The sequence below is a fragment of the Mesoplodon bidens genome (assembly GCF_964165515.1).
Source record: "Mesoplodon bidens genome assembly, chromosome: 2".
Lineage (NCBI taxonomy): Eukaryota > Metazoa > Chordata > Mammalia > Artiodactyla > Ziphiidae > Mesoplodon > Mesoplodon bidens.
In genome coordinates, this window is record NC_138177.1 from 182,603,136 (window position 1) to 182,618,406 (window position 15,271).

The window sequence follows — 15,271 nt, forward strand, 5'->3', positions numbered from 1 at the left end:
CCCCCCGGCAGCCTTCTTTCTGCAGTGCACATCTGACTGAGCTAGTCTCTGCCCTCAGTAAATAGCCCACCTTTTTACCAAGGTCTACAGGGATGTGGTGACCTGGACTCCCCCTACCTTTTCAGCCACACTGACCCAGTCAGTGTGAGTCCTCACACCTGCTGTCGGACTTCTGTGCCTTTGATCATGTCCCCCTCTGTCTGGAATGCCCTTCCCGTCTCTCTTGGAAGACTCGGTACAGATCCCTCCTTCATGAGGCCTGCCCTGATTTCTCCAGCAGAACAGGCCTTTCCCACCTCTGTGCCTCATACGGCCCCTGGCTCACTCCATGGGCCACCTGTCATGCTCGATCATAACTTATTTTGGCCTCTGCCTCCCCCAGAAGACTGAATTCCCAGAAGGCAGAGTGGTAGTGTCACCAGATAAAACACAGGATGCCCAGTTACAATCTGAATTTCAGATAAACAACAAATAATTGTCTAGTGTAAGTCTACCCCCAAGGTGGCATGGGATGTGCATATACTACACGGTCATTTGTTGTTTCTCTGAAATTAAAATCCAGTGGAATATTCTGGTTGTGGTTGTCATCAGCCTGGCAACACGACAGGTGCCGCCGTCCACCGAGCACCTCCCATGCGCTACGACACTAGCACGCAGGTCCTCACTGCATGTCCTTAGGTCCTACTGTCCTCCCCATTTTGCAGTGGGGCAATTGAGGCCCAGGGGCCGTGACTTGCCCAAGGTCACACAGCTGGTAAGTGGCATTTGAGCACAATCCGTCTGTGGGATGCAGGCCCGGACGCACAGCAGGAACCAAGGGAGCGAGGAGAGGGACTGGGGGAAGGGCCGTTCCATGCCTTCACTCCCTCAGCCTTCCCTCGGGCCTAGCTTGCAGCTGTCACTGCCCCTCGTCCCTGCTCCCCAGCTCCCACAGAAGGGTCCTAACTGGGGAGTCAGTCCCATGAAGTAGAGTGCTGCTGGGAAATAGGGAAGCTGTCCCCGCCACTGGCTTAGCCTCAGTTTTTCTGACTTCGCAATGGGTGTGGATGCCAGGGTGCAATTACCAGTTCCAGACACTAGGTGGAGCCACAATCTAGGCCCAGGCAGAGGAGCTCGCAGCGGGTCTGGGACACAGCGGGTGCGGGGTGGGGAGTCGGAGCTGAGTCCCTCTGGGCTGGATCAGCCCTCTGGGCCCCAGGAAGCGCAGTTCTTCGTCCGACTTCATATCCTCCCACCCACCCGCCTCTCCCATCTATTTGCTCACGGCCTCGATCACACACTCCACCCCCACCATCCACGCCCTCCCTCATCTAAGTGCCAGCCGCGTGTACAGTAACGTGGGCACCAGGCCACCCACTCCTCCTCCATCTGCCCCCTCACCCACCCTCTTGTCGGCCACCCACGACTCGGCCCCTCGCTCTCACACACCCCTCGGACCCTCCCGTCTGACTTCTCCCTGTCCCTAAAACCCCATCCCTGTCCACTTGCCTGACCCCTGACCCCAGGCGGCTTGCAGCGCCCACCAGGCACGCAGCCCCAGCTCTCTCCGTCCTCCTGATGTGGGAACAGCCCCTCCTCAGGCACAGAGCTGCCACTTCGGGGCTGACACTGAGTCTGGGACGGTGCCCGGCTGCCTGCCACTACCCCACCCGTGTCGGGGGCGCAGTGGTGTGCCGAGCACAGCACACAGCAGCAGACAGGGTCGCGCCCACACGCCGCACCTCAGGAACGCGCTGGCTCTCAGCCACCGGCCTCCACGCCCCGGTGCCAGCACTGCCCCCCTCCCACTTTCACAAGCTGGTGCGTCAGGAACGGCCCGTTTAATATTTCATGACTGACACTCGATGGCCTGAATTATTCACCCGGTAACCAAGGCACAGCGAGTGCTGGGGTCCTGGGGCTTGGAGACTGGAGGGGCCCCCGCCCAGGGCCCACCGGGCTGCCTCGGGGGAGGCATGAAGCAGTGTACACAGCTCAGGGCGCCGGATCTGCCGGCAGCCCTGTTCTCCCAGTCCACCCCGCCTGGCTGGGATCCATGACCCACGGGTGCCCAGCCAGCCTGAGGAGGGCTCAGAAGGTCTGATAAGCTGGCAAAGAGCAGGAACTGAGCAGGAGGGGGAAGTTGTGCTCACAGCCTCCTGCCAGCCCACTGGCTGACAACCCCAGCTGGCGTCCCTGGTACGCAGTGAGCGCTCAGTAACCCATACGGGAGTCACAGCCCCCAGCCTGGGAGACCCCAGAATATGGGGCAGATTCACTGATGAGCCGGGGTGGGAAAGGGGGTCCTGGTCTTGTTCCTTTCTTCTGTGTCACCTGGAGGCAAGAAGAATGGGCACCCTCATACGCACTGGGGTAAACTCCAAAAATATGGAGGAGGGACTTGCTTGGCGGTCCAGTGGTTAAGACTCCACGCTTCCAATGCAGGGAGTGCAGGTTCAATCCCTGGCTGGGGAACTAAGATCCCATATGCGGTGCAGCGCGTCCAAAAGATAAAAAACATATATATATATATATATATATACATATATATGGATGAGCACAGGAACAAGGTAAATTGGTGAATTTCGTCCTTTTTTTTTCTTTTTTTTTGGCGGCGCTTGTGGGATCCTCGTTCCCAGACCAGGGATTGAACCCGGGCCCTGGCTGTGAAAGCGCCAAGTCCTAACCACTGGACCGCCAGGCAATTCCCAACACTAGTCTTTAAATTAATGAATTTAGATGGAGAGAGAGTGAATTTACATAGTAGTAGAGATGACGGTAACGGATAACAGTGACAGTGGGTACCATCTACCGAACAAACGGCTCTGTGCCAAGCACTGGGACGCGCGAAGTACACATGGTCTCTATCTAGTCCTCCTAAAGACCTTACCCGGTAGGTGTCAGCATCGTGCCCCTTTTACAGATGAGGAAACTGAGGCACAGAGGGCTAGGATCACTTGAGAGGCAGAGGGGGACTCGGTGTGAGAAGGACCTGGCGTGTGTGCCACCCGCAAGTGGTGTCTTGCCTCCCATCTCTGTTCACAAAGCCGTCCACGAGTGGGGATAAGGATCGTCACTGAGACATGCTTGCAGAGCCCTCAGCAAGGCCTGGTGCCGTCGCTGTATTTTAGGATCCCTCCTCCCTGTGCCTCTGTGGGAGCACTGCTGACCTGGGGTGTCCAGGCCCCAACAAGCACGGGTCAGGCCGGGCAGCATTTCTGCTGCAGAGAGTGGCTGCCTAGAGCAGAGGGATGGGGTCTCGGGAGACCTCTGGCCTCAGGACCCGCCCGGCTCCAACCCATCGAGTTCTAGCCATAGTGGCGCCATGGGTGACCGGTCCAGCCCCAGCCCCTGCCCTTGGCCCTGGCCTCCACCCACCACCCCAACTCTGTGGCTCACTGTGCAGGGCCCCGGGGTGTTCTCTAGCCCCCCCCCAGCCTCAGTTTCCCCATATGGCAAATGGGCATCACAACTGTTGCCTCTCCAAGCCTCTTGTGAGAGACAGAAGAGGAATCTTTGAAAATTGCAAAGTTCCTCCCAGGGAAGGCAGGGCTTGGCTTCCTGGTACCGCTGCCACAGCCTGACCCGCCAGCCCCCTCACCCGTCCCTTGGGCCTCAACGCCGTCACCTCCACGCTACCGGCCTCGACTGACGTGGCCACGCGCTAACAGGCGCCCCTGACCCCACCGAACACCTGCTCCTCTTGGCTGCGGACAAGCACACACCGGGCCTTCTCAGCCTCCCTTGATGGGCCCTCGACCCTTGCCCAATCTGCAAATGTTGGGGTGCCCCAGGACCTCCTTTCTAAACACACTCTGCCCCTGGTGAGGTCATCTACTTCCCAGGGTGAAAGGTCACCTGTTCCCAATGCTGCTCATCCCCCCAGCTTGGACCTGGAGTCCATGCGGCCCCTGCATCAGCTCACAGCTCACTCATCCATCTGTGCATTGAGCAGCTTCTTGAATTTTACTTGCCTTTTTTCTTTTAATTAAAAAAACTTTCTAGGGCTTCCCAGGTGGTGCAGTGGTTGAGAGACCGCCTGCCGATGCAGGGGACACGGGTTCGTGCCCCGGTCCGGGAAGATCCCACATACCGCGGAGCGGCTGGGCCCGTGAGCCATGGCCGCTGAACCTGCGCGTCCGGAGCCTGTGCTCCGCAGGGGGAGAGGCCACAGCAGTGAGAGGCCTGAGTACCGCAAAAAAAAAAAAAAAAAAACCACCTTTCTGGCCATGCCACGCAGCTTTCGGGGTCTTAGTTCCCCGACCAGGTATCGACCTGCGCCCTTGGCAGTGAAAGCAAGGAGTCCTAACCACTGGCCTGCCAGGGAAATTCCCCTTTACCTGCCTTTACGTGGAGCAAACCTCTCCACACTCTCCCTCAAACTACCTTCCCCCCTTACTGTCCTCGTTTCAGTAAAGGACACCAGGCCACCCTCCCCTGAGTCCAAGCTCTAGGAGTCTTTGGCAACACTTGACCCTTGAGTTCTTTACAAGTCTGAGTCTCCCCAGCAACCATCACATAATGATACTTTTCTTCCTCTTGGGAACAAAGATGATATAGACAAACTGTAACTATTAAGCAAGTCACCCTGATGACACAAAAGAAACATGGAATGTTCGTAAACGTTTGATAGAAATCTCCGTCCAAGATTGGTGCCACCTTACCGTGACCGTTGCCACTAGGAACAAGGAATGATCTGCCCACAGAAGCAGACTCCGGTCAGAGAACAGCATTTCCAGTGGCCCTCCCCACTGGCAGTCGTTTCTGCCCCAAGGGAGGTCTGGTAGGGGATGATCTCCACAAGGATTAGACCTGGCTGGGAGGTGAGTCCGCTCTGAACAAAGACTCCGAGCCTTTGGCGGTTCTACCTCTCTTATCCTCTAATCACGCCTCCTGACTTATTTGAAATGAACCCAAATGAGGCCTGGCCCAGTGAAGCAATGCAGCCCTGATTTGAGGAAGATTCTAGAACAGCCAGCTTTACACCCAATCCATCAGCAAAGGGCTTCCCTGGTGGCGCAGTGGTTGAGAGTCCGCCTGCCGATGCAGGGGACACGGGTTCGTGCCCTGGTCCGGGAGGATCCCACGTGCCGCGGAGCGGCTGGGCCCGTGAGCCGTGGCTGCTGAGCCTGCGCGTCCGGAGCCTGTGCTCCACAACGGGAGAGGCCATGACGGTGAGAGGCCCGCGTACCGCAAAAAAAAAAAAAAAAAAAAAAAATCCATTAGCAAGCCTGGAATATCCCCAGAAGCCTTCACTGGTCTGCAATTCTCCCAGCCTTCCAGGCCCTCCTGGCTCGCGATGAAGCCAAGCAGGATGCCCCCTCAGGCCTCTGCCCTGGCCAGTTCCACCTGCAACGCTCCCAGGCCAGGTCTTGGCACGGCTGGTCCTCTCCCATTCAGCTCTCACCTCCTCAGTGGGGCCTCCCTGGACCCCCTCAATTTAAAGAAACCCCCCAACCACTTCCTACGAACACCCCGTTTCACTCCATAGCACTTGTCCCTCTTGAATTGCCTTGGCACTTTTTTCATGCATTCCAGGGACACATATCACGAGGCTGCCACACACCAGGGCGGGGCAGAGCTTGAAAACAGTGGAGACCTGCCCTCTCAAGCTTGGTTCCACCAGGGCTGCCGGACACACCCTGACACACTGGGAAATAAGCAAGTACGTCTCTGCGTGTACACATACTCTTGACCTGGCTCCTTCTTTGCCCCTGGGAGCCCCCCAAGTTGGCTCCATGAAGTCGCGAGGACTCACTCACTACATCCCTAACGCTAGCGGGGCCGGGCACTTTGGGTACATGTGGATGCTAGTTGTTGAGTGGATCAATGTGGGAGTGAGCAAGATGGGCAGCCAGGCCCGGAGCTCTGTGATGCCTCCTCGCACGTGGCCTCAGCTGGTCCGTTTGCCAGACGGGCCCTGGGAGGTCCAGAAGGGAGTTCCGTCTGAGGTCACGGGCAGTGAGCTGCTTTGCAGGGCCGGACAAGACCCAGGGATCCCAGACTCCTCAGTCCTTCAGTGAGTATTTACTGAGTGTCAGGCACTGGGCATACAGGATGTGGGAGAAGAAGAGATGCTCTCGTCGCCCGGGGAGACAGACGGTAAGAGGATGTGCTGAGATGCACAGAAAGTAATGCCAGGTAATGAGGAGGGTGCGGGGAAATAAGGCGGGAGAGGAAGCCTGGGGGGGAGGGCGTGTGTCTTCTTGGGGCGGGTGCTGATCTGAAGGAGGCCTGGGGCCAGCCTTGCTGAGGAGCCGAGATGGAGCAAAGACTTGAAGGGGAGGGGGGAGCGGCTGTGGGCTCTTTGGGGAAGAGAGTGAGGCAGTGGGAATGGCCTGTACAAAGGCCAAAGGTCGGAGGGCGGGAGCAGCAAGGAAGCCCAGGAGGTAGAGTAGAGGACGTGGAGGTCAGGTGTGGGGGTGCCAGAGCGAGGAGGGCCTCTGGGCTGCTGTAAGGAAGTAGCTTTCCCTGTCCGGGAGAGAGGAGCCTGGGGCCGGTCCGGGGATCTGACTTGCGGTCTCCAAGGTGGGCACAGCCGGACAGGAAGCGGGCAGGGGGAGGGCAGAGAGGCCAGCAGGGGCCCCAGTGACATGACAGGCTTGGACCAGGAGTTACCGGTGGAGGTGAAGGCTGTCCCCACTGAGAGGGGCTTCTCGTGACTCCACCAGGCCCCTCCTTTCTCAGAGCCTCCACCTGGGTCAGGGTCCCCAGTGTGCCAGTGTGGCTCCCCCCAGGCCCTGCTGCCCAGGGGACCTCAGCAAACACCAACAAGTGCCCGGCAGGGAAGGCCAGCCCCAGGCCCAGGCCTTCTAAGGGGGAGCTGAGCCATAGGCCTGGGGCTCCCTAACAGGTGAGCAGCTAAGGTTTCCTGTTCAAGGCAGGGGCTGCCTGAACCCTTCCAGCTGGACAGGGCCCCAGGAGCAGCCAGGCTCCACGAAGCTTGGCACTAAGGAAGGAAAGGGGGCCACCCAGGTGAACCTGAAAAGGCCCTCAGAGGTGAGCGCCTGGCCCAGGAGTGGGAGACAGACCCAGGGAGGAGGTGCAGTTTGGCCAAGGCCACACAGGGAGCTGGTGGGACCCCGGGTGGTCAGTTAGCCTCTCGGAGACACCATTTCGGTATCTGCGGCACCATGAAGCAGGGACATTTGTCTGTCTGGTTCACCGATGTATCCCTGACACTTGGAATATTGCCTGGCCCAGAGCAGGTGCTCAAGAAACATTAGTTGGATGAGTCAATCTGTAAAATGGGCTGATTATAGAGCTACTGCCTAGGAGCAGGTGAGGCTCAGACTACTGCTTGGTGTCAGGGCCCTAGGAGGCATTCAGCAGGTGGGAGCTGGTCCGAAACCTTTGTGCAGACTGGTTTTCCAGCTCTCTATGACTGGTAGACCACGGTGGGGCCCCAGGAGGAAGGAAAGGCCTGGAGCCCTGCCCCCAACCCTCCAGCCTCAGTGCTCAGGCCTAAGGGTCCCAGATGAGCCCAGGGCTCCCCTCTGGTTACTGAGGCCCCCAACAAGCACATGGTCGAAGCATGAGATGGTTCCTGGGCCCCAGGACCCTGCTGGCAGGACGGTCGGGAGCTCTGAGGGCTACCTGCTCCTTGTCCCTTCTGAGCCCCAAATGGGGACGTGGGCTCGTGGCTGTGCTCCACCAGCCACTAGTGCTCCTGGCCAGGAGGGCTGACCCTCCTGACTCTACCTCCCTCAGACCCAGGGCCTGAAACAGCCCCAGCCCAGCTCCTGCCAGCCCCCGTGCCTCTAGCGGAAGGACTCTTTTCCCCAGGGGGCTCAGAGGGAGGGTCCCATGGGGCAGCAGCCCCTGAGGTCACGGTGGCAATTCTTCTGCCTCTGGGAGGACTTGCCCAGTGGACTGGGAGAGACTGGAGGAGGGGTGGGTGGGTACAGGCCATTCCTGCAGTCTTTTCTAATTCCCCAAGGTGCAGCCCAGCATTATCTGGGCCCTCCCCCGAGGCCGCCCAGCCCTCCTGCCCCTCTGTAGCTTGTCATGGCCATGGCCGTGGCTCATGGCTGCCCACAGCCTCCCGGGCAGGATCGGGTTTCCCACCGGTAGGAGCTCTCCCTCCATCACCTGCTGCCAGGGAGAGCTGAGCCCTTGTGAATAATTCACAGTGTTTCACAGCAGGCCAGGGAGGCTCAGGAGAGCTTTAGAGGCAATGGCGGCCTCTAAAGCTAGGCTGCCTGGGTCCCCTGATTGCACCCTGCGGCCTGGGGCAGCCTGCACCTCTGCCCCTCCCCAGCTGCCAGCCCTGGGGTCCCCAGCCTTGGGGGGCAGGAGTCTCTACCTCCGAGTTAGGGTGTGGGCACTGGCTCCCAAAGCCCCCCGCCAGCAGGCCCTACCTCAACTCCCAGCACCCCCTCCTGCCTGAGCCCAGCCTGGCAATCACACAAAAGTGCCTCCTTATCAGCCAGGTCACGTGTCGTCACTGTGGGAATGGAGCCCCAGGCCTCTGTCCGCTTCCCTGAGATTCACGGGGGGCTGGTGGCTCATCAGCCCAGGCCATCTGGCCACAGAGTCGGCGCCAGGGCCCAATCACGGCCAGCACCACAGCCTGGCCTGGGAGCACCAGGGTGCCCCGGACCCTGAGCCTTCGAGGGTGTCCCCAGCACAGCCAGAGCCTTCCTAAGGCTGGAACCCCAGCCCATGGAGGCTCATCCTAGGCCCCCGACTTCTCAGGGAGGAGGGGCTCAGGGGCCAGGCTGGGGCTTCACCCCTGCCCCCCACCAGCACTTCCCGGGGCAAGGCAGAGCCCCCTCAGTTCACACCATTGGAGCTGAGTTGGCACGGCCGCCAGCCTGACTTCCTGGGGCCCATCATGCGTGATGGGGGAGGCTGGCGGGTGCGAGAGGATGACCACCGCCTGTCTCTCTCCTCTTAGGGCCTCAGTGTCCTCCGTGATAAGTGATAAGTGAGGGGGCGGTGTCAGAACCACCTGGGTGGGGGGTGGGGACATGCACAGGGGCAGCGCCCCAGCCCCTACCTTGGCAGTCTATGTCGAGTCTGCGACCAGACCCCCAGGGTGCTGATGGCTGCAGGTTGGGAGCCTGCACCCGAGGGTGTTTGGGGCCTCCTCCTTGAAATCCCACTGATTTTGGTGTGACCCAGACCTTAGCTTGTCCAGGAGCAGAGGGTGTGTGCCAGAGTGGTGCCCAGTGGCCTCTGGCAGGGATGGCTGTGAGGAGACCCCTGGCTGGTCTCCCATGAATCAAACCAGGGAACCCCTTGCTTAGCAAGAACGAGCCAGGCTCAGCTGTCCTGGTCCCGGCCTGGGGGCTTTCAGCTGCTCTGTATCCACACCAGCATGCCTGCACCCAAGGGGCTGCCAGACGCAGCCACCCTGCCAGCAGGCCACGGGACCAGGCTGGCCTCCTGCTGCTCCCTGGTGCCCAGTGGCCGGGCAGGCGCCCTTAGGAGTGGAGCCAGGGGTGAGGACAGACCCTCCTGCCTTGTGACTGCTCTCCTCCTGAGGCTGGGTCCTCTGTCTCCACTTATGTCCCAGGTACCCCCTTGAACTGACGAAGGTCACCAGTCAGAGCCCCGTTCTGTTGGGTCCCCAGGGCCACTGATGTCCCACTACCAGACAGGGTCTGGGTGGCTTTCCCCCAGGACCCCTGCCTCCCTCTGGGTGCACCTAAGACCTGGCTCCCTCCCTCCCCCAGTACCCCATCTCCATGACTCCCATGCTCTTCAGTGAACCCCATTCTTCTGCACACCCCACCCCACCCTGGGGCGTGCCCAGCCCACTGCTCAGCTACGTTCTCAGACCAGCCACTTGCCTGGCGAGGGCCGGGGATGTTCGGGAGCCCCATCTCCCTGGGGAGTGGGAATGAGCTGCTGGCCACAGGAGAGGACAAGCGCCCTCTGACAGGCGGGGGCTGAGGGCCCAGGAGGCAGGGTGGGGGTCTGGCAGGGGGTGTCTCCCATCGCTGCTGGATAACTGACGTGGCTTCCCCTCTTTTTTTTTTTTTTTTGGCGGTACGTGGGCCTCTCACTGCTGTGGCCTCTCCCGTTGCGGAGCACAGGCTCCGGACGCGCAGGCTCAGCGGCCATGGCTCACGGGCCCAGCCGCTCTGCGGCATGTGGGATCTTCCCGGACCGGGGCACGAACCCATGTCCCCTGCATCGGCAGGTGGACTCTCAACCACTGCGCCACCAGGGAAGCCCTCCCCCTCCTTCTTGACTGGGGGTCCAGGAGATGCTCTTCACCTCTATGCACCACTTAGGACAGTCTTGTAAATTAGCACAGGTCAGAGCCCGAGAGCCGCCTGCTGTAGGCTGTAAGCATCCTGGAGATAAGCAAGGGGTCTGCGTGCACAGCCGCTGCAGCTCAAGTGCAGCTCGTACTGGGGGAGTGTCTGCTTGCAGGGCTCTGGGGCATGTGTCCGTGGGCAGCCCACCAGGAGGGGAGAACTTTCAGCCTGGGTGGGAGCTGTCTCTGGCCAGGCCCCTGGCCACGGGGATGGCCCAGAAGCACTAATTCCCCTGGTGTGCTGGAGGGGCACGGCCGACTGCAGGCACCCCCCAGAGCCCTGGCCCGCCCCACCCAGAGGCCCCCTGAAGCGGAGGGTCCTTACTCAGGGTGGTGGCTGACGAGAAGCCTCAGGGAGGGGAAGTCTCCTTTGGCGGCGGCGTAGTGAACAGGCAGGGCGCCTGTGTCTGTGGCCACGGTGGGGTCCCCACCGCCATGACGCAGCAGCCAGTTCACCACCTCAGGGTGGCCGAAGCGGGCAGCCAGATGCAGGACTGTGGCACCAGAATTGTCTCTGTCCTGTGGGAGGAGAGCCCGTTAGTCCTAAGGCCTGGCCCTGCTCCCATCCCTCACTCAGACCACGTCCTGCATCCCACCGGCCACAGGGGCAGTTCTGTCCTCGGGCACCTAACTGGCCCTCTTTGAAGCTCAGTCCATAGCGGCAGCACGGTGCCATCCATGCTGGGCTTTCTGAGGCCTGCAGGGCACCCTGTCATCGCCCCAGCAGGAGCACCTGTCTGTCACCCAGGTGCTCAGGGGACACCTGAAGGAACCGCTGGGCCAGGAAGAGTGGGCTGTTGGGCCCTGCTGTCAGGGGTCGGGGGAGCAGCCCCTGCGCCCAACCCGTCTCCCCCCTCTCTTCCTCCCCAGGTCTCACAAGGGAAGAGGCCTCCGGGTTGACGCATCTCCAGTGACCCAGCCTCAGTGCAGAGAACTGCCCCACCGCCAGTGGACTCCCTGCTCCCAGCCCCGCCCCGAACAGGCTATGTCCTTGCCTCTGGCTACTGGTGGGCAGGGCCGGGACAGTCAGCCAGTGGTGGTACGTGTGGGATAGAGGCAGCCCCCGGGAAGGGCTTGGGCAAGACCCCTCCCAGGCACCCCAAAGGGGCCGGGTCGATGGTTTAGGCCCACAAGTGCTGAATGAGTCTTCTGTGAACATCCAGGTGTGTGTGTCTCTTGCGGGAGGAGGTTGGCAAATGCTGTTTATGTGACCTGCAGGCCAAGACGGACAGACACCCAGAAGGCTGGACTCAGAGGCTGGGAGTTTGGGAGAGTGGGCATCGGTTCTAGAACAGAATGAGCTCCCAGCACCAAGCATGTGGGGTGACGGAGAGGTGGGCAGGGAGGTGGGCAGGGGCATGGGGAAGGGGGTGGGGCAGCCGTGGAGGCGGGCATGGGTTACCGGGGTCACAGAAGGGAAGCTGCTCTGCACGCCCACCCCCGCCCCCACCCAGAGAGAGGGCACCATGGGAACAGGTGTGGCCGAGGCAGGGGGTGCTGGAGAGACCCTGAGCTTAAGGAAGGTGAATCTCAGTAGCATGAGAACCTCTGAAGCTCCTCTAAGAAATGCAGGGAAAAGAGGGGACAGACGGAACGGGGCCCAGGGGCACGACGGGGAGGTCACAGTTAGGGGCTACGGGGTGGGGGGCCAACACACCGGCTGTTGGGCCAGAACAGAGGCAGGGAGGAAGGGGAGGCAGAGAAAACAGTCCCGAGGAAGCGGAGGACGATGCTGAGACTCCTGTGTGTGTGGAGTGCCTGGGGAAGACCAGAGACAGGTGCAGTCTGTCCTCCTGAGCCCAGGGGACAAGGCTGGCTAGAGGTGACCCAGACAGGCCCATAGTGAAGTATGCCCTGCGCCCCAGCGCTTGAGAAAGGCCCTCACTTCCCACTGGCCTTGGGGACTGTGGGTCTGAGGCTCCAGGGGGTCCTGATGGCTCTGGGCCTCTGGGTGAGGGTGGCAGTAAGGAGAGAATCACAGGCCTATGACCTGTCCCCAAGCTCCAACAGCTACGTAGGCCCCAGGAGCCTCACGTGCTATGGCCCGCACCCTAAAGCTGCTTATCTCCCTGAGCTGAGCAGGGCCCCGGATCTAGGTCATCCTCCCCCTACACACACACTTCGCCCCCAGCACCCAAGCCCGCTGGGGCAAGAGGGCGGGAGACTTGATAAGCTGGGCACAAGGTCGCCTGCTCCTTGTGCTGGGGAGGCTTCTGGCCAAGGCCGGACACTGGGATCGGGGAGGCATGCCACCTCCCAAAAGAGTGGGCAGGGACCATGTGCCAGGAACTCCTGATAACAGAGCTAGCCCGGAGATAAGGGGCCGGGCCATCTCCCAGGAAGGGTGGGATGGGAGGCCTGGCCATCCTGAGGCCCGGAGGTGGGGGGATGGGGTCTGGGCACCGCCAGGACACAGCCAGCCAGCTCAGAGTTGGCCCTCCTTCCTCTCCTCCTGTATCCAGTTGACACAGTGGTCCTTGTAAGTGGGAAATCAGTTCTGTTCCCCCCTCCACTGGCTTTGCCCTACAACCACAGTATCGTGCAAATTCCTAACGCCAGCCTATGAGACCCTCTGGAACCTGGCCCTGCTGTTTTCTCCCTCCCTCACCCCACTGAAAACATGCTCGCCTCCCTGCCGTCCCTGCTACAGGACAAGATGTGTCCCCCTCAGGGCTTTGTACTTCCTGATCCTTGGGCTTGGAATTCTCCGGTCATCACCTGGCCACTTCCCTCCCATCAGCCAAGACTCCCTTCAGAGGTCACTCCTCGGAGGGGCCTTCCCTGGCCACCTTGCCCACGCAGCTCCCGTCGCTGCCCACCACGTGGCCTAGCAGTACCTGGCGTTACCTGGTTTACTTTCTAGACTGTGTGTTTGCCGTTCATTGCCCCCATGGACTGGCAGCTCCCAGAGATCAGGAGCACACCTGAATCCCCAGGCCTAGAACCTGCTGGATGCTCTATGTCCAGCAGGATTGAGCAGGAGAGCTACACATGAGGGCCTGAGCTGCCTTCTCCAGCTTAGGAGAGGCCAGGTTGGCTAGCATCAGCCTGGTGGCCATTGAATGAGACCCACTGGGGTCTCAGGGCAGGAAGACTCGGGCTGGGCTGAAGAAGCTGGGAGGCCCCCCCATTACCAGCCTCCACCCTCCCCTCGCCTTAGGGACACATGCACCTCAGCCTGGGCTGGGCTGTAGGATTTTGTGCAAACCGCCCCCCACCCCCACCCCGGCCCCCTGCCACTTCCCAGACCTGATCCTGGAGGACATGGGCTTCTGACTCCAGGCCCTTTGTTCCCCTCCCCTGCCCACTCTCCGGGACTCCCTGGATCACTGTGTTTCCCCCACCCCCCAGCTTAAATACTATCCCAGTTGAGCCCCATTCCATTCTGGTTTCCTATCACCCAGATGCTCTTCTAAGCGGTGGCCAGGGCTTGCCAGGGCATCTGCCCGGGTACTCTCAACCCGGGGAGTCCACCCCGCCCCAAGCCCTCTGGAGGGAGCTCCCAAGCCCACCCCCCCCTTAAAACCCGAGGGCTCCAGACCAGAACTCTCTCCTGGGGAGGAAGCCCCCCCGGGTGCCCCGTGCGCGGCACGGACTCACCTGCACTCCGCAGCCGCCCTGAGAGAGCAGCCACTTCAGGCAGCAGAGGTGGCCGGTGGCGGCGGCGTCGTGGGCCGGCGTGGCGCCGTTGCGCGCGCTGGCCGCGGCGGGCAGACCGGCCTCCTCCACCAGGAAGCGCAGACAGTGCAGCTTGCCGGCGCGGGCCGCGTGGTGCACTGGCAGCGCGTCCAGCGGGTCGCGCAGCGAGGGCCCCAGCAGGCGGGCGGCGTGCAGGGCCCTCAGCACGTCCAGGTCGCCCTGGCGCGCCGCCTGAAGCGTCTGCTCCAGGGCCATGGTGCCGCCCGCGGCGCCGCGACCCGGGCTCAGCGCGGCTCCCGGGGCGCCATGCGTCTGTCCTTGGGCACCGGGGGAGCCCGCGGCGCGACCGTCGGGGCCTGCGAGTGGGGAGGCGGAGCGGCTGCCGGCCCGGCTTCTGCCCGCGCTGCCTCGCCCGCTCCGCTCCGCCTCCGCCGAGCTCTGGGGCTGGGGGCCCCCGCGGCGCCCAGCCTAAGCCTCGGGCCCGCCCCCCGCGCCGCCTCCGCCCGGCCCCGCCCGCCGCGGTCCGAGTCCCCCGCCCGCCCGCCGCAGAAGCGCCGAGGGCCGGACTCCGGCGACAGAGGCGGTGCGCCCAGGGACTTCTCTCCAAATTTACCTCCGGTCAAAAAGCAGACCCCAGGACTTCCCTTGGTGGTCCAGTGGTCAAGAATCCGCGCTCCCAGTGCATGGGGCGCGGGTTCGATCCCTACTCGGAGAACTAAGATCCCACAGGCCGAGCCGTGCAGCCAAAATATTAAAAAAAAAAAAAAAAAAAAAGCAGACCCCGGTGATCAGAGCCGTCCAGGCACTGGGGGGCAGAGCTCCCAGACGAACTGATTCATCCACCCAGTGCCAGTTCCTAGGCACTGGGGACACGAGCCAGCAAACGATGACCGCAGTTCCAGAGAGTGACAAGTGTGATCAGAGCAGGAAAACGGGGACTTAGTAAGTTATAGGGGCTACGTGGGCAGTCGGGGAAAGGGGAGGTGCGGTGGGCTGGGCTTTATTCAAAGGCGCGTACATAGGCGCATTCCAGGCATGGGAGACTTCGAGGGCAAAGGCCATGCGCTAGGAACAAGCCTAAGAAGTCCCTCAGGGGCTTTGGGGCTCTGGGTCTATGCCCTGGCAGGTGGCCATGGGTGCTGTGCCTTCAGCCCTCCTCGTTCCTCCAGACCCCCAAGAACTGTGCACATAGCCTCCCCGAGGCAGGGAGGGAGAGAAGGAGAAAAGGACAGTAATGCCTGGTGGGCTCTGGTATCCGGATCTAGAGACCCTGGCCTCAGAGAGTGCCCAGAGCTGCCGCTGGCTGTCTGTCTGAGGTGGGGGAGTCAGTCGTGAGCTTGAGGGCCCGGCACTGCCGAATGGAGAGAGACGGGAAAGCAAGGG

At 61.5% G+C, this 15,271-nt stretch overlaps 1 protein-coding gene across 2 annotated transcripts in view; it reads right to left on the reverse strand.

Moving 5' to 3' along the window:
• ESPN (espin) overlaps positions 1 to 14,632 on the reverse strand; it is a 32,469-nt gene extending 17,837 nt beyond the window's left edge. For both annotated transcript variants that reach the window (XM_081223757.1, XM_081223756.1), the window contains exons 1-2: positions 13,850 to 14,632; positions 10,575 to 10,768 (exon numbers count right to left, since the gene is read on the reverse strand). In XM_081223757.1, the coding sequence (XP_081079883.1) occupies positions 10,575 to 10,768; positions 13,850 to 14,143 (488 nt within the window). In that variant the 5' untranslated portion in view covers positions 14,144 to 14,632. The remainder of the gene's footprint in view (positions 1 to 10,574; positions 10,769 to 13,849) is intronic.
• Positions 14,633 to 15,271: the final 639 nt, after the last annotated feature.